We start from the raw sequence: 18,439 nt of genomic DNA on the forward strand, positions 1-18,439 counted from the left end.
GAGAGGATGGCTGAGGAAGATTTGTCTTCTCCTGGGGCTAAGGTGTCGAGAAAAGCTCAACCCTCTAAGGGTTCTGACTTGCCTTCTTCCTCAAAAAAAGGCTCCTCCACCTTCAAAGTCTAAGCCTCTGCCTGATACGCCCCCGAGAAAGGCTGGAAAGTCTCTGGAATCGGAAAGACTTCCTGAAAAAGATTTCCCTCAGAGAAAAGCTCCGTCGACGATCATCATTGTCGACGCTACTTCCACGTTGACTGTTACTGTCTCGTCGCCGAGACCCAAGATGATCATGTCATCAGCTTCATCTCCGTAGACACTAGTCTCTGTCTCTATTAGGCCCACCTCGTCGACGGAGGAGATTTCATCTATCGCCAGCGCTCCGTCGACGGTGAAAGTTAAGAAGATCTCGTCGACGGTTGCCTCGTCGACATTCGCTTACTTGACGAAAGCTACCTAGGGCCATATGTATCAACAAATTTCCCCATAGACACAGAATGGGCAAAACCCTTTGATACATCTGGCCCCTAGTCGACGGTTGCCTCGTCGTCGACAACCTCCTCATCGACGAAAATTGCCGCATCGACGGTTACTTTGTTGACACCAGCCCCATCGACGATGATACCGTCGACGGCCCACTCGTCGACGCCTCTTTTGTCATCCTGCATGGAATTGCAAGTTTGGTCTGCAACAACGGCCACTGCCTCCTCCGCACCACCTACGACAGCAGCTCCTTTGCTACAAAGACGTGGTTCTTCGTTGGAAGCCCTCTCTCCATTACATATCTCACCTCATAAGGTACCTCTTGAGTTGCCTTAGCAATTACTAGACTCTGGGGTGGATGAAGAGGAGTCCGAAGGGACGACAGTTTCCGCACTAAGGAATTGCTTATTAAGTATCAGGAGGAAGACCAGGATGAAGACCCTTTCCCTGAGTCTGTAGCTCCAGCTCCTGACACGGTTCCCACAGCACAGATGCCTGTTGGACTACTATCGCCATTTTCCTCCATCTGAATCGGCAGAGTCTATTCCATCAACGCCCATGCCTCAAGCTTTTGCATCTTCTTTAAGGACTCCAAGACCACCTTCTCCAGTACCGTCTCACCATTCCCATGATGTTCACACCACTGACAATGACAGGGAAGGAGAAGTGGATGATAGGTCTATTCTTACGGAGTGGGACGACTACTAAATTCAAACTCAGTCACCTTCAACTCCAGCTCCCATTGACTCTCCTCCAGTAGATATCGGAGGCTTTCATCTCCTTATGGAGAGGACGACTCAAAGGTTTCTCATACCAATGGACCCAAGAAGGATGATTGCTTTCTCTATGGTTTTAAAGACCAGTCACGAAAACAGATACGGACCATTCCCATTATAGATTTTATCTGGAAGGAAGGATTGAGGTCATGACAGTGCCTGCTTCTCTTCCTGCGGTCTTGCCTCAATTAGAGAAAAAATGTAAGGCACCAAACAACTCGCCTGCATGCCTCCTAGGCCAGCCGAAAGCTGACTGTCATTGCCCAAGCGGCGCAGAGACATGCCAGGAACCCCTCCTCTCCTATCACAGCTCGGCCAGACAGGGATTGCAGACGGCTGGATTCTATTGGGAAGAAGGTTACCACCATGGCAGTGACGACCGTCCGTGCTGCTAATTCCCTAGCTATATTAGGAAGATATGACCGGCAGATGTGGAGGGATATCTCCCCCTAGGTTAACATGCTGCCGGAACCATCCAAGTGTGAAGCCTTGAAGATTTTACAAGGAGAGCGTACCTCTGCAGAAATATTAGATGCAGCTGTGGATGTCGCATCCACTGGATTTAGACAGCTAGAGGGTGCGGCAGTACTAAGGAGACAAGATTGGCTGAAATCAACATCTTTTCGCCAATAGGTTCAAGCGAAATTTTTTGACATGCCATTTGATGGGGAATCACTGTTTGGCCATCATGTGGATGAGGCCCTGAGGCCCAGGCTATTAAAAAAGACACTGAGACAGTAAGATCTCTCAGTAGCCGTCAATTTCGCAAGCCGCCCTTTTGGGGTGCTAAAGGACGTGGATCCTTCTCCAATAGAGGAGGTTACAACCAACAGAGGACATACAAATCATCTCAAGGTAATCAAAGATATCAGTCCTACAGACACCAGTCATACGGACAGCGAAGTACCTCCTACTCGCAAACAAAAAGAAAGCCCTCATACCGTGTTATGGATTTAACTAAAAAGCAATGAGACCCGCCACCTGCCACCATTTCTTGCGTCCCCCATGTAGGAGAGTAGGGTCTGCAATCCTATGATCACCCAGATTTTTTGCTTTTGTTTCACTGGTTTACGACTTTCTCTGGCTGTGGGCCTGCTAATCAGACCCACAGCCTAGCTGTTCTCTCACTAAATTGACATGTGTACCTTAGGTGCATTATCCAATTGGTACTGGGCCACCTTATCAGACCGTGTAACTCAGGGCATGGGTGTACCCAGGGCCTACCAGGGGCTGCAGCATGTATTATGCCACCCCTGGATGGCCATCTAAATCTGACACAACTGGCTGCACGACAGCTGGGGCAAGGTGGTGTAATCACCCTTTGCTTTAGATATAGTATACCTATATCTAACCCTAAAGATGGACACACAGATTCCTATCAGTCACTCCTATGGCAGGCCTTGACAATCCTGAAGGCAGAGTGCTTGTAATCGTGTGAGATGGTGCTCTGGCATGAGCTGAGCCCGTTTGCAGCTTGCGGAACCAAGTCCCAATAGCTGTTCCATGATAACGCATACCATATACTCTTAAGTGCATTATAATCCTCGCGGTTAAATGCTATCTTTGGTATCGCTTTATCAAAACATGTCGAGTAACGTGTCATACGAATTGGAATACTAACCCCTCGCCAATTCTGGCGACGGGGTTAGCATTCCACCCTTCTAGAGGGACACGACATGTATGTAACTGTGAACCCCGGTTAAAGTTAACTCAAGCCTCAGCATCACAAAATGGATGCTGCCATCACAGACACGAGTCTGACCCCCTGCAGCTGGGAGTCCTTCCAGCGAGGGGAGCTTGGACAAAGGGTTTCCTGTCAGGGGCGGTGCTAGCACCATCCCAGACAGGGTTTTGTGTATCCTGGGTAGGCAGGGCTTTACAGGAAGGTGACTGCAAGTGGCACCCCGGTGCTCACTACGCATCTGCCGGCTAGAACCAGTTCCAGGGGCACACCAGCCCCTGGCCTGGGGAAAGTCCGGACAGGGGAGAGGGGTGTAACCACCCCCCTTCCTGGTCCCACCCCTAGGGCAGGACCTAGTCGCGTACCCACCCCTTTCTTTAGGATAAAGGCAGGAGCGGGGACCCTTCCAAATTAGATCATCTTTGAATCAAGAAACTACTTTGTACGAAAGGAACTCTCGACTTCTTCTCAAGATTTCTCCCTTGTGGCTAAGGAGTAGTCACCCTGCATCCGCAGGCACCATCTAAGAACTCTGCGGTTTGCTGCACGTCCTTCCTCCGGAATCCGACCGACCAGCACGACGAGACCCGGCTTCCCTGGCACCTCTGACCTCTACCTACCTCTACAGCTAAGCTGAGAACCGTAGGTGCGACGAGACCTCGAGGGACCGGCCATAATCAGAACTGCACGACTTCTATCCAGCACAACCGCCGAGGGATCCTCTGGTGAGTGCTTTGGGGTACGAGAAGCCCCGACCCTGAGCAGCTCCAGCACCGAAGTCCAGCCCCCCAGCATCCACGAGATCTGCGTGGGGCCCTTCTGCTTTTGGCTGCTCACTGCGTTGTCTGGCTACTAGCCCTCTGGCTTGTGGCCTTCCCGACGACGACCGACGACGACCGACGACGACAACACTGCTGGTCTGGTTGCTCCAGACTGGCCCTTGCTCCCTTCCAAAAGAGGAGCACCCCGGACCATCCTGGTCCACTCCAGACGCCATTTAAGGTCCACCGCGTGGGCTTGAATTTGCCAAGACTTGTTGCCCCAATCCTGGGTCCAGCGACGCCGACGGCATCAACCATCGTGGGACTGCTCGCACCTCCATCCTGGTCGCCGACAACACCTCCTGGTCCGTGAGACTGCAGAGCCCAGCGTCGCCCACTCACCTGGTCGAGGTGACTACCATCCGGTGCCATCCTGGTGCCCATCTGATCACTGGCTAGTGGTTAAGAACTTGGTCCCCTCTGCTTTCAGGTGTCTTCCATCTTCGATCCAGGCTTGGATCCACCGAACAATCTTCACTGGTCTCCTGCCAGCAACTCCTTCTTTCAGGCTCCTGGTTCGTCAACGTGGATTCCCGACGTCCTTTCAGACCTATGCAGCCGCAGCCCCTGGGCTAGGTAACTTCGGCATTTCGGTGCCCCAGCATAGCCTCACTATCCAAGGGCCCAGATCCACTTTCGTTTCCAACCTACCTTATCGGGTTCGCCCGAGAACACTAATTTTGCTTTTACTAGCCTCCATAGACTTTGTCCCGCATCCCGCGTGAGAGTGCACACTCTGCACCCGAGTCCCCTAGGCCTCCTACTAGTAATCTGAAGGTTCAGTAACATAGTCCTAGCGATTCCAAAGCCTATTAGTCCAGTACTTACCTGCTAGTAATTTCGCATTCCACTTTCATAGTATATGGTTTTTCGTGCCCCTCGGGCATTTGTGTAAATTGTGCAACTTAAAGTATTTTCGTAAGAGTTTTGTTGTGTGCTTAGTACCCTGTCCTCATAAAGAGTACAGGGCTGTTGTGATCTAATTAAATACACTGTTTATTTTCATAACACTTGTGTGGTGTCCTTTCACTTGGTGTTCAAGGGGTATATGTGATGGTATAACAGCTGGCTTAACACGCCCTCTAGAGTTTAGCCCGAAGACTGCTCTTGTCCATGCTACTAGGATAGCTGGTCTATCGGGTGACTTACAACCAATCACCATAAGGGTTGTTTGGACTGATACATAGTGATCACTAGAATGGTGAACACTGAATATCAGGCCAACTTCTCACATTGGTGAGCAGCGGTTGGGATTTTAAGCTTGCTGTTGTTTTACCACACGTATCCTAAGAATATCTTTGTGAAAGATCACATAAGTTAAGGTACATATAACTTAGCTTAGAATACTCTGAATTCTACTGAACCAGCTGTTGTAGTTTAACAAGGCTTAGCACACCTTGACTACAACTCTTAGCAAGGGATCAGTAGGCAAACAAATAGTGTAGGTAGGTGCATCACTTACACCACACTAGAAGCATGTCTAACCTCAGGGAGTCTTCAGAGACCCCTCTTGTGGTTGTGGACCCTCCACAGGTCCCTTCCAGATATGCTGCTCTTAGCTTCCAGGAGATGAGACAAGGGTGTACCTCCAGGAAACTAAAACGGGGTTCAAACCCTGCCATTCCTTTTCTGATTGGTCTCTTAGAGACTTATGATGCTAGGAGGGCTGCTAACACAGATCCTTCTCATCCAGAAGGGAATATGCCCCCCTTACAGGGTCCCTTTGATAACCATGATCACCCCCTCCAGGAGGCAGGTGATGCTGAGTATGAGGATGAGTTGTCAGGGGAGGAGGCAGACAAAGGTAGAAGTCAGTAGACTCACTAGGACCAACTTAAGTAGGCATGAGAATGGACTTGGGGGACTCCCAGGGCCACTCTCAGGCAGACTTAGCATTGGGAATGGACGAGATAGGTCTCTATCTAGAGGCTCTAACAGATCCATTCGAACCAATGGCTCTTAGACCTCTTCTCGTAGAGGGATGTCATCCCCTAAGAGAAGGGAGCATGAAGCTAAGAAGAGGTGAGCCACTCTGAGGATTGAAAGGGAAGAACTTGCCCTGGCCAAAGAGAGGCTTGCCTTTGCTAGAGAGCAAAAGTTAAGTGGACTAGATTCCACTGGTGGCAGCATTCTCCCAAGAGAAAAAGACAGGAGTTTAGACACTAGACACCTGAGTAAGATAGTGCCCCCCTTTAAGCAAGGGGATGATATCCACAAATGGAAGACTGCTTTGGAGAGGGCTTGCACTGTACAGTGTGTCCCCCAGAGTCAGTGGGCAGCTATCTTGTGGCTCTCCTTTGAAGGAAAAGGTAGAAACAAGATCCTCACTACTAGAGCTGAGGATGCTAATAATTACCAAGTCCTGAAAAAAACACTGATAGATGGGTTTGGCCTAACCACTGAGCAGTACAGGCTGCTGATCAGGGATACCCAGAAAGCTTTGGAGGGCTGGTAGCTGGGCAGTAAGGTTACTGATTATACAGGATTGTACAATCTGATCATGAGGGAACAGATTTTAAACAATTGTCAGAACCAGTTGTTGCATCAGCACCTTGTTGACTCAGATCTGACCTCTCCCCAAGAATTGGGAAAGAAGGCAGACAGATGGGTCAGGACAAGGGTTAAGCAGAACCAGGGCCAGAACCAGGGTGGTCAGAAGAAAGCAGACCAGAAGGGTAAAGATACTAAAGGTGAACAAAATGACCAGAAGTCTTCAACAGGTCCCCAACAACCCAAAGAGGGTGGGGGTCAGGCTTTCCAGAAAAAGAAAAATCAAGAAGGCCAGTGTAAAAGGTGGTGCTAATACTGTAAAAGTAAAACTCACTGGTTTAGTGAGTGCACCAAGAAAGGAGGGCAAACTCCTACCCCTGCAGCCCCTAAGGCAACTGCACCCCCTAGTACAGCCAGCAGTGGTAGTGCACCTCCCAAGGGATTAGTTGGGTTAACCTTGGGTTCTGAGGGGTATGACAACTTAGTTGGCACACTCAAATGCAATGAGGATAAAACAGAAATCCTGCTCTACGGCCAATTCCCCACTGACTTTAAGGAGTCTATTTGGCCCTGTGAATCAACATGCCCAACGGGAGAGAGCGGGATTGCCAAGAACCTGGGCATTTGGTTCGGAGCCGACTTATGTTTCCGTGACCTGATCTCACGCTTGGCGGGTACGTGTTTTGGAACCCTGACCACTCTTCGCAAATTCTTTCCCCTCCTTCCACAAACGGCCAAAGAAACGGTAGCCAGGGCTCTGGTACTCTCCCGTCTGGACTACTCAAACGCCCTTTATTTAGGGGCTCCTGACTATATGATCAGAAAGTTACAGGTAGTCCAGAATGCTACGGTGAGACTCATTTTCAACATCCCCAGGAGACTCAGCGTTCGCAAACAGTTGAAGGATCTTCACTGGCTTCCTGTGGCACAACGAGTGCGCTTTAAAACTTTGGTCATCGTCTACAAAGCCCTCAATGGACCGTGCCCTTCCTATCTAGCCAAAAGGTTCACACTCTCTACCTCCCGACCCGTCAGTTGCGATCTACCTCCAAAAAGCAGGTGGTCGTCCCCAGATTTAGAAGAGTCCGCCTGGGCGGACAATCCCTTACGATAAAGGGAGCTCAAATGTGGAACGCCCTGCCAGACACTCTTAGACACGCTCCCAATCTGACCAATTTTAAAAAACTGCTTAAAACTCACCTCTTTCAAGTTCATGAATAGCATACTCCTTTTTCCACTCTGTTTCAGTTTCTTCCCCGCGCCAGGACAGTCTTGACTATCGGAGCGCGTTACAAAACCACATATATAACATAACACTCACTCAGGCTGTCCTTGTCTGTACAGGGGATGTGGATATATCCCCTGATGTCAGTCCCAATACTTTGGGCAAATACAGGCAGACACCTTTGATAAATGGCAAAATGGCTCAGGCCTATAGGGACACTTGTGCCAGTGTCACCATGGTGACACCTAACTTTGTGGACCCTGGACAGATCATGCCAGGTACAGATTTCCTGGTGACCAATGCCAGCAACGTCACTACCAGTCATAGTATGGCGATTGTTTCTTTCTCCTGGGGAGGGGTAAATGGCCAAAAGAAGGTTGTAGTTAGTTCAGACCTCCCAGTGGATTGTTTGTTGGGCAATGATTTGGAGTCATCACAATGGTCAGAAGTGGAGCAGAGGACTCATATGGAGATGTTAGGCTTGCCAGCACATGTGCTTGCTGTGACTAGGTCACAGGCCAGAAGATGCCCCACTGAACAGGTGCTGGATCATGGAACAATGGACCAGACACCATCCAAGAAGAAGAGCAGTAGGGTTAAGGCATTGCCTTCCCCCTTGCCCCAGGTTGAGGATCAAGTCTCAGAGGAGGCTGACCTACAGGAGCTGAGGGAAACTGAGCCTAAAGAATTTAAACTTGATCAAGTTGAATTTCTGGGCTCAGGGGGACCCTCCAGGGCAGACCTGGGGAAGGAACAGTTAGCCTGCCCTTCTCTTGAACCCCTCAGACAGCAGGCTGCTGCTGAGGCTGCAGGGAACGGCACAGGTGCCCACAAGGTATACTGGGAAAATGGACTCCTATACTCTGAGACAAGAGACCCCAAGTCTGGTGCAACCAGGAGGCTGGTCATCCCCTTGTCTCTGAGAGGTTTCCTTCTCACCTTGGCCCATGAGATTCCCCTTGCAGGTCACTTAGGCCAGAACAAGACTTGGGACAGAATTGTCTCACACTTTCACTGGCCTCACATGAATGAAGATACCAAGGAGTTTTGTCGCTCCTGTGTCACTTGCCAAGACAGTGGTAAGTCAGGTGGCACTACAAAGGCCCCCCTTATACCAATGCCTGTGGTGGGGGTGCCCTTTGAAAGAGTGGGGATTGACATTGTTGGTCCAATGGAACCCCAGACAGCATCAGGGCACAAGTTTATACTGGTGGTGGTGTGGACCATGCCAAGAGGTATCCTGAAGCTATTCCCCTTAGGACCACTAAGGCACCTGTTGTGGCAAGAGCCCTAGTTGGAGTGTTCTCCAGAGTGGGCTTCCCTAAGGAGGTTGTCTCTGACAGAGGTGCAAACTTCATGTCAAGCTACTTAACTGCTATGTGGAAGGAATGTGGTGTCAACTACAAGTTCACTACACCCTATCATCCACAATGCAATGGGCTTGTTGAAAGGTTCAACAGGACCCTAAAAGGGATGATTCATGGACTACCTGAAAAGCTCAGGCGTAGATGGGATGTCCTGATTCCCTGCCTTTTATTTGCTTATAGAGAAGTCCCACAAAAGGGGGTTGGCTACAGCCCTTTTGAACTTTTGTATGGACATCCTGTAAGAGGACCCCTGTGTTTGGTGAAGGAAGGATGGGAGAGACCTCTCAAAAAGCCTGCAACCAGCATAGTGGACTATGTACTTGGTCTCCGCTCCAGGATGGCTGAGTATATGGAAAAGGCATCTGAAAACCTTAAGGCCAGCCAAGAACTCCAAAAAGCTTGGCATGACCAAAAGGCTGTCCTGACTGCGTATCAGCCTGGACAGAAAGTGTGGGTGTTGGAGCCAGTGGCCCCAGCAGCACTCAAAGACAAATGGTCTGTGCCCCACACAATTCTTGAGCAAAAGGGAGAGGTCACCTACCTGGTGGACCTTGGGACTCCCAGGAGCCCCCACAGGGTGCTCCATGTGAACAGGCTCAAAGTATATGTCGACAGGAAGGACATGAGCTTGCTCATGGCCATAGATGAGGGACAGGAGGAAGAGAGTGACCCTCTCCCAGACCTGCTCACTCAGAATCCTGATGATGGATCAGTAGATGGTGTTGTCTTTTGTGGCAGCCTCTCTGAACATCAACAGAAGGATTGCAAACAAAATCTTCAATCCTTCAGGCATATGTTCTCTCTAACACCCAGTCAAACCAATTGGTGTACCCATGAGGTTGACACTGGTGACAGCTTGCCAGTAAAGAGTAAAATCTACAGGCAGCCTGATCATGTTAGAGACTGCATCAAAACAGAAGTGCAGAAAATGTTGGAGTTGGGAGTCATTGATTCCTCAGATAGCCCTTGGGCTAGTCCAGTAGTTCTAGTGCCAAAGCCTCACACCCAGGGTGGTAAGAAAGAGATGAGGTTTTGCGTAGACTACAGAGGTCTGAATGCAGTCACTAAGACTGATGCCCACCCAATACCAAGGGCAGATGAACTTATAGATAGATTGGCTTCTGCCAACTACTTAAGTACATTTGACCTGACAGCTGGGTATTGGCAAATCAGGTTAGCTGAGGATGCCAAGCCCAAGACAGCATTTTCAACCCCTGGTGGACATTATCAATTTGTGGTAATGCCCTTTGTCTGAAAAATGCACCTGCCACCTTCCAAAGGCTGGTGAATCATGTTCTCACTGGGCTGGATGACTTCTGTGCAGCATATCTTGATGATATAGCTGTCTTTAGCTCCACCTGGGAGGATCACCTGGTCCACCTGAGGAAAGTGTTAGAGGCAATGCAAGCAGCAAGTCTCACTATCAAGGCCACAAAGTGCCCGATAGGGCAGACACAGGTTGTATACTTATGCCACATTGTAGGTGGAGGCCAGGTTCAGCCACTGGAGAGCAAGATACAGTCAATCAGGGACTGGGCTCCTCCAACCACCCAGAGTCAGGTTCGAGCTTTCTTGGGCCTGACTGGTTACTACAGAAAGTTTGTCAGAAACTATGGATCAATTGTGACTCCACTTAATGACCTGACAAGTAAAAAGATGCTAAAGAAAGTTCAGTGGACAGCAGGCTGTCAAAAAGCATTCGATGACCTAAAGCAGGCCATGTGCACAGCACCTATCCTCAAGAGTCCAGACTACTCCAAACCATTCATTGTCCAAACAGATGCTTCTGAGTTGGGTGTGGGAGCTGTTCTATCTAAACTGAATTTTGATGGTAATGACCAGCCCATTGCTTTTATAAGCAGAAGGCTGACGCCGAGAGAGAAATTGGTCAGCTATTGAGAGGGAGGCCTTTGCTGTGGTTTGGGCCCTGAAGAAACTGAGGCCATATTTGTTTGGCACTCATTTCAAGATTCAGACCGACCATAAACCCCTCTTATGGCTATATCAGATGAAGGGTGAAAACCCCAAACTGCTTAGGTGGTCCATTTCCCTACAGGGGATGGATTTTACAGTGGAGCATAGACCTGGCACTGATCATGGCAATGCAGATGGGCTCTCCAGGTATTTCCACTTAGAGCAAGAAGACTCACCTGGTCAAGGTTAGTTTATTGTCCCAAAGTTTGGGGGGGGGGGCTTCATGTAGGAGAGTAGGGTCTGCAATCCTATGATCACCCAGATTTTTTTGCTTTTGTTTCACTGGTTTACGACTTTCTCTGGCTGTGGGACTGCTAATCAGACCCACAGCCTAGCTGTTCTCTCACTAAATTGACATGTGTACCTTAGGTGCATTATCCAATTGGTACTGGGCCACCTTATCAGACCCTGTAACTCAGGGCATAGGTGTACCCTGGGCCTACCAGGGGCTGAAGCATGTATTATGCCACCCCTGGATGGCCATCTAAATCTGACACAACTGGCTGCACGACAGCTGAGGGCAAGGTGGTGTAATCACCCTTTGCTTTAGATATAGTATACCTATATCTAACCCTAAAGATGGACACACAGATTCCTATCAGTCACTCCTATGGCAGGCCTTGACAATCCTGAAGGCAGAGTGCTTGGAATCGTGTGAGATGGTGCTCTGGCATGAGCTGAGCCCGTTTGCAGCTTGCGGAACCAAGTCCCAATAGCTGTTCCATGATAACGCATACCATATACTCTTAAGTGCATTATAATCCTCGCGGTTAAATGCTATCTTTGGTATCGCTTTATCAAAACATGTCGAGTAAGGTGTCATACGAATTGGAATACCAACCCCTCGCCAATTCTGGCGACGGGGTTAGCATTCCACCCTTGTAGAGGGACACGGCATGTATGTAACTGTGAACCCCGGTTAAAGTTAACTCAAGCCTCAGCATCACAAAATGGATGCTGCCACCACAGACACGAGTCTGACCCCCTGCAGCTGGGAGTCCTTCCAGCAAGGGGAGCTTGGACAAAGGGTTTCCTGTCAGGGGCGGTGCTAGCACCATCCCAGACAGGGTTTTGTGTATCCTGGGTAGGCAGGGCTTTACAGGAAGGTGTCTGCAAGTGGCACCCCTGTGCTCACTACAGATCTGCCGGCTAGAACTAGTTCCAGGGGCACACCAGCCCCTGGCCTTGGGAAAGTCCGGCATGGGAGAGGGGTGTAACCACCCCCCTTCCTGGTCCCACCCCTGGGCAGGACCTAGTCACGTACCCACCCCTTTCTTTAGGATAAAGGCAGGAGCGGGGACCCTTCCAAATTAGATCATCTTTGAATCAAGAAACTACTTTCTACGAAAGGAACTCTCGACTTCTTCTCAAGATTTCTCCCTTGTGACTAAGGAGTAGTCACCTTGCATCCGCAGGCACCATCTAAGAACTCTGCGGTTTGCTGCACGTCCTTCCTCCGGAATCCGACTGACCAGCTCGACGAGACCCGGCTTCCCTGGCACATCTGACCTCTACCTACCTCTACAGCTAAGCTGAGAACCGTAGGTGCGACGAGACCTCGAGGGACCAGCCATCATCAGAACTGCACGACTTCGATCCAGCACGACCGCCGAGGGATCCTCTGGTGAGTGCTTTGGGGTCCGAGAAGCCCCGACCCTGAGCAGCTCCAGCACCGAAGTCCAGCCCCCCAGCATCTCCACGATCTGCGTGGGGCCCTTCTGCTTTTTGCTGCTCACCGCGTTGTCTAGCTACTAGCCCTCTGGCTTGTGGCCTTCCCGACGATGATCAACGACGACAACACTGCTGGTCTGGTTGCTCCAGACTGGCCCTTGCTCCCTTCCAAAAGAGGAGCACCCCGGACCCTCCTGGTCCACTCCAGATGCCATTTTAGGTCCACCGCGTGGGCTTGAATTTGACAAGACTTGTTGCCCCAATCCTGGGTCCAGCGACGTCGACAGCATCAACCATCGTGGGACAGCTCGCACCTCCATCCTGGTCGCCGACAACGCCCCCTGGTTCGTGAGACTGCAGAGCCCAGCGTCGCCCACTCACCTGGTCGAGGTGACTACCATCCGGTGCCCTCCTGGTGCCATCTGATCACTGGCTAGTGGTCAAGAACGTGGTCCCCTCTGCTTTCAGGTGTCTTCCATCTTCGATCCAGGCTTGGATCCACCGAACAATCTTCACTGGTCGCCTGCCAGTATCTCTTTCTTCAGGCTCCTGGTTCTTCAACGAGGATTCCCGACGTCCTTTCAGACCTATGCAGCCGCAGCCCCTGGGCGAGGTAACTTCGGCATTTCGGTGCCCCAGCATAGCCTCACTATCCAAGGGCCCAGATCCACTTTCGTTTCTAACCTACCTTATCGGGTTCGCCCGAGAACACTAACTTTGCCTTTACTAGCTCCCATAGACTTTGTCCCGCATCCCGCGTGAGAGTGCACACTCTGCACCCGAGTCCCCTAGGCCTCCTACTTGTAATCTGAAGGTTCAGTAACGTAGTCCTAGCGATTCCAAAGCCTATTAGTCCAGTACTTACCTGCTAGTAATTTCGCATTCCACTTTCATAGTATATGGTTTTTCGCGCCCCTCGGGCATTTGTGTAAATTGTGCAACTTAAAGTATTTTCGTAAGAGTTTTGTTGCGTGCTTAGTACCCTGTCCTCATAAAGAGTACAGGGCTGTTGTGATCTAAATAAATACACTGTTTATTTTCATAACAACTTGTGTGGTGTCCTTTCACTTGGTGTTCAAGGGGTATATGTGATGGTATAACAGCTGGCTTAACACGCCCTCTAGAGTTTAGCCCGAAGACTGCTCTTGTCCATGCTACTAGGATAGCTGGTCTATCGGTTGACTTACAACCAATCACCATAAGGGTTGTTTGGACTGATACATAGTGATCACTAGAATAGTGAACACTGAATATCAGGCCAACTTCTCACAACCCAGTTAAAAGTTGGAGGAAGAATATTCCAATTTTACTCTAACTAGTCCGCTATCACATCAGACAAGTGGGTTCTGGACATAGTGGGCAAAGGCCATGTTTTAGAGTTCATAACGATTCCTCCAAACTCTCCTCCCAAAGGCCCACCTCGCTGCTCATCTCAAGGACCTTTATCCCTAAATACATTTGATGATTGGAAAAGGAGTGATCGGAAAGGTCCCTCATTTACAAAGAGGAAGAGAATGTTATTCGAGATTTTTCCTGATAATGAAAAAGTCGGGAGAATGGCGCCCCATTCTCGATCTTCGTGCCCTCAACAAATACCTGAAAAAATTATCCTTCTGAATGTTAACACTTCAAGAAATCCTTCAACTCCTTTCTACAGGGGATCACATGGTCACCCTCGGCATCCAAGATGCTTATTTTCATGTGCCGATTCTACCCAGACACAGAAAATTCTTACGGTTCAGAGTGGCTGGCAGGGACTTTCAATTCAGAGTCCTTTCTTTTGGACTACGGTCAGCACCCCGTGTGTTTACAAAGGTCCTAGCACCGGTGGGGACACACCTTCGTCTGGAAGGAATTCAAATCTTCCCATACTTGGACGACTGCCTTATCAAGGTGAATTCCTTTCCTACCGCAAGCGCACATATGCTCAGAGATGTCTTTCACTGTTCCAATCTGTGGGTCTCTCCATCAACGTAGGCTTTTGTCTCAAAAGAAAGACAACACAGGATCTGTAAGCTAGCTCGCCTATTGCAATCAAAAAGGTCAGTCTGACTATTCAAGTCTTTTCTGGGATGATTTCTTCCTGCACCCCTTTGATACCCAACTGCTGTCTCAGAATGAGGCCCTTGCAAGAAGAGCTCAACCTCCAATGGTTGCAGAATTCGGGGTCGTTCGACGATGTCATTCACATCATTCCTCGGACGTGAGAAGCCTTTTTTTGGTGGACTCAAGTAAAGAATGTAAAAAGTGCCAAATTTCACTATAACCACAGACGCTTCCCTCGAGGGATGGGGGGGGGGGGGCACGCCTTCAAGGGATGACTGTCAACGGCAAGTGGAACGTCCAACAAAAGAAGTGGCATATCAACCTTCTGGAGTTGCGAGCCATTTTCTTGGCCCTGACGTCCTTTCGAACCGTCATTCTGGGAGCCTTAGTACTAATTCGGACAGACAACACTACAAGTATGCATTACTTGAACAAGCAGGGAGGGACGAAGTCGGCCCTTCTCTCTCAACAAGCCCTAGAGATCTGGGACTGGGCGATTCGTCACAAGATCAGCCTTTCAGCTATTTATGGTCCAGGAGTCTCCAATGTCCTAGCGGATTCCCTCAGCAGATCAACAATATCTAATCACGAGTGGGAGCTGAATCAACCAACTTTGAATTGAGTCTTTCGGGAGTGGGGTCATCCCGATCTGGACCTGTTTGCGACCAGTCAGAACCGCAAATGCCCATCCGTTGCAAGTTAGGTTCCCCACAACGACTCATGGGGGAATGAGTTTTCGACGAATTGGTCGCAGATATATGCCTACGCTTTTCCTCCGATTCTGTTGGTTCCCTGAGTTCTCCGCAAGATGAAGAAACAAACTTGCCGCCTGATTCTCATTGCTCCCAGATGGCGTCTCCAGTTCTGGTACACCAAACTTCTCCTTCTCTGAGGGCGATCCCATTCAGTTTCAACCAATACCAAACCTTCTGTCCATCCAGAATGGACAGATCTGTCTCCCGGACCCTGCATCTTTGAGATTAGCAGCCTGGCTCCTGAACACCTTGAATTCGCACACCTAAATATTCCTGCGGACTGTCAGGAAGTTTTAGCCAATGCTCGAGCGCCTTCTACTGTTAAAACATACAAGCTCAAATGGAAGAGATTTTGCATGTGGTGTCAATCTGCCAATATACATCCGATTCATGCAAAACCAGAACATATTTTACCGTTCTTTCTTCACTTGGCAAGATCGGGCCTATCCCATTCCACTTTGAAAGTGTTCTTGGCAGCTATTTCAAGGTTTCGGCAGGATGGATCCAATTCTCTGTATTCAACTAGTCATTCAGCAGGTCTTCAAGTGATTGTTTTGGATGTTTCCCCCTATTCGGCATCCACCTCCATCCTGGCATCTTAATGTGGTGCTTGCACAACTTATGCGGCACCCCTTTGAGCCTATTCATAAAGTGGATTCAAAGTTCCTTTCGTGGAAAGTTTCATTAATATTGGCTCTAACATCAGCAAGGAGAGTCAGTGACATTCAAGCATTCACTGTCAAGCCACCTTTTCTTCAATTCACCTCAAATTCAGTAGTGCTATGCACCAATCCCAGCTTCATGCCAAAAGTGCCTGCGGACTTTCACCTTAACGAGCCAATCATTTTGAAAACATTCTTTCCAAATCCGCTAACACCTGCGGAAAGAGCCTTACATTCCCTTGACATCAGAAGATGTCTCAAGTTCTATTTAAACGGACTGCAACAATCCGTAAATCGGACCAACTGTTTGTGGCCTATGGGAGGTTACATTAAGGATATTCAGTATCCAAACAGACCATAGCTCGTTGGATTTCTGCTGTGATTTGTCTTTGCCATTAACAGGCGGGAAGACCTTTGCAGACAACCCCAAAAGCGCATTCTACGAGAGCAATCTCCTCATCTACCGCTCTCTTTGCCGGTGTGCCTCTTCATCAAATCTGTAGAGCAGCAACTTGGTCCAACAATCACACCTTTACCAAACACTACTGTTTGGAGGCTTCAAGTGATGCAGATATGTCAGTGGGACAAGCTGTTCTCCGCAATCTTTTTAAATAAGGTGAGCCTCTGTTTTCCCTCCTCCACTATGCTCTTTCTTAGACGCTTATTGACTTACTTATTCTATGTCTTAAAATTGTTCTGCATATGTTAAGCACAAATGTATTTATGCAGGAGGATTATGACATTATTGGTATTCTATTGCATGATTTATGTATTTATATATCTATATATATATATATATATATATATATATATATATATATATATATATATATATATATATATATATATATATATATATATATATAATATATATATATATTTGCGGAAACTCCAAACAGCACTCCTGAGTCAGACGGGAGTCAGATCAGCGAGGTAACAGAGGAGACGGACCACCAAATGCGCTTCACAGGTTCTTTATTGCAAAATTGTCAGTAGGCAAGAGGGCACTACGCGTTTTGGGCTTGAAAAGCCCTTGTTCACATGCAAGTGAGCCAGTTAGAATTTTTTAATTTTATAATGCAGTGCACACCCAATCAGCCCGCCCAGTCACATGATGTCAGAGTGTCATAGAAATGAAAGACATACTACTCCTATCTGTAGGAGTGTGGTGCTACATACGGAATTTTTACATTTAGCAAATAGTGTGTATATCAAATAAAAAATCATTCTTCAAGTCAACATACAGCGAAATACGACACTATGCAATAATTGTGCAATATAGTCCCACAATATATATATACTATGATACAAAGAGCGTCTTACGAGCATTATGTTACTGTACTCTATCCACTCTGATTCAGGCATGTGAATCTATGAAAGACACCTCAATACTGGAGAAGAACAATAGCTACTTACCTGTAATCTGTGGTTCTCCAGTAATGGTGTCTTTCATAGATTCACATGCAACCCGCCCACCTCCCCTCAGAGGTTGGTTTATGCTCTTATCTTTTGGTTCACTCTTGTGCGAGAAAATATGAAAGCTTAAGCCTCTGGGGAGAGAAATCTGGGGGGTGCTGTTGCCTGATTGCCTGCAGTTTGGACTGTATATAATGACTATGATAGTCATAGGTGTGGAAGTTTTTCCTTGTAGCTTCGGGTTACTTTACTTCCTGGATTTATGTTACCAAGGTTTTTTGGTTATTATGCGCATATTACTGCTTTTTTATGTACCGTGGGACTCCCACTCCGACAACGGGGAATGATTCAGGCATGTGAATCTATGAAAGACCCCAATACTTGAGAACCACAGATTACAGGTAAGTAACTATTGTTCTTCTCAGTTATTGTGGCTGGTTTTTAAACCTAGGCATAACTTCTGGTGAGCATACCAGAAGCCTCTTGGAAAGATTCTCTCTGCCATAAAGGAATAGTTCTAGCATAAAAACCGGGAGTTAGCTGTAGGTTAAAAATTGGGTGCGGATTCCTATACTTGTTAAATACCAAGAACAAGAAGTTTTTTCTAAAAATGCAGACCGCTGAAGAGCGAACCTATTAGATCTTAGCTTGTTTGATGCCAAAGTCCTTTTTTTCCTTTGTTTAGGCACTCTGGTGATGTGTTTAATTTCATTGAAGATGCAGAAGATAGCGATGAAGAGGATCAGGAAGACATGATTGAGGACCTTCGTGATGGGAAAGATAAGCATCCTATGAATAAAAAACATAAAGTAATTCCCTTTCTCTATTGTAGTTTTAACGTGACTTCACTGAATTTCTACTTCAACTTAGTTCTTAGGAAAGTTCTTGCTAATCCCTCTCTCAGTTCTATATTCAACTGTTCTGTGCTTCACTTTCACGATTTGCTTGCTGAGCTTTTTAGTTACATGATCATGTCTCTACTTTTTTAATTAGGTGTTTTAAAATCTTATTATATATATATTAACCAAAATATGACTTGTAATACATTTGACTGTCAAGTTATTAATTCAGTTAGCAT

General features: G+C 48.0%; 1 protein-coding gene across 3 annotated transcripts in view; it reads left to right on the forward strand.

Moving 5' to 3' along the window:
- Positions 1-18,439, forward strand: part of STRN3 (striatin 3) — a 1,097,014-nt gene that overhangs the window by 452,843 nt on the left and 625,732 nt on the right. For all 3 annotated transcript variants that reach the window (XM_086936977.1, XM_086936979.1, XM_086936980.1), the window contains exon 6: positions 18,047-18,170. In XM_086936977.1, the coding sequence (XP_086793103.1) occupies positions 18,047-18,170 (124 nt within the window). The remainder of the gene's footprint in view (positions 1-18,046; positions 18,171-18,439) is intronic.

This window comes from Lissotriton vulgaris, chromosome 9 (genome assembly GCF_964263255.1).
Source record: "Lissotriton vulgaris chromosome 9, aLisVul1.2, whole genome shotgun sequence".
NCBI classification, from domain to species: Eukaryota; Metazoa; Chordata; class Amphibia; order Caudata; family Salamandridae; genus Lissotriton; species Lissotriton vulgaris.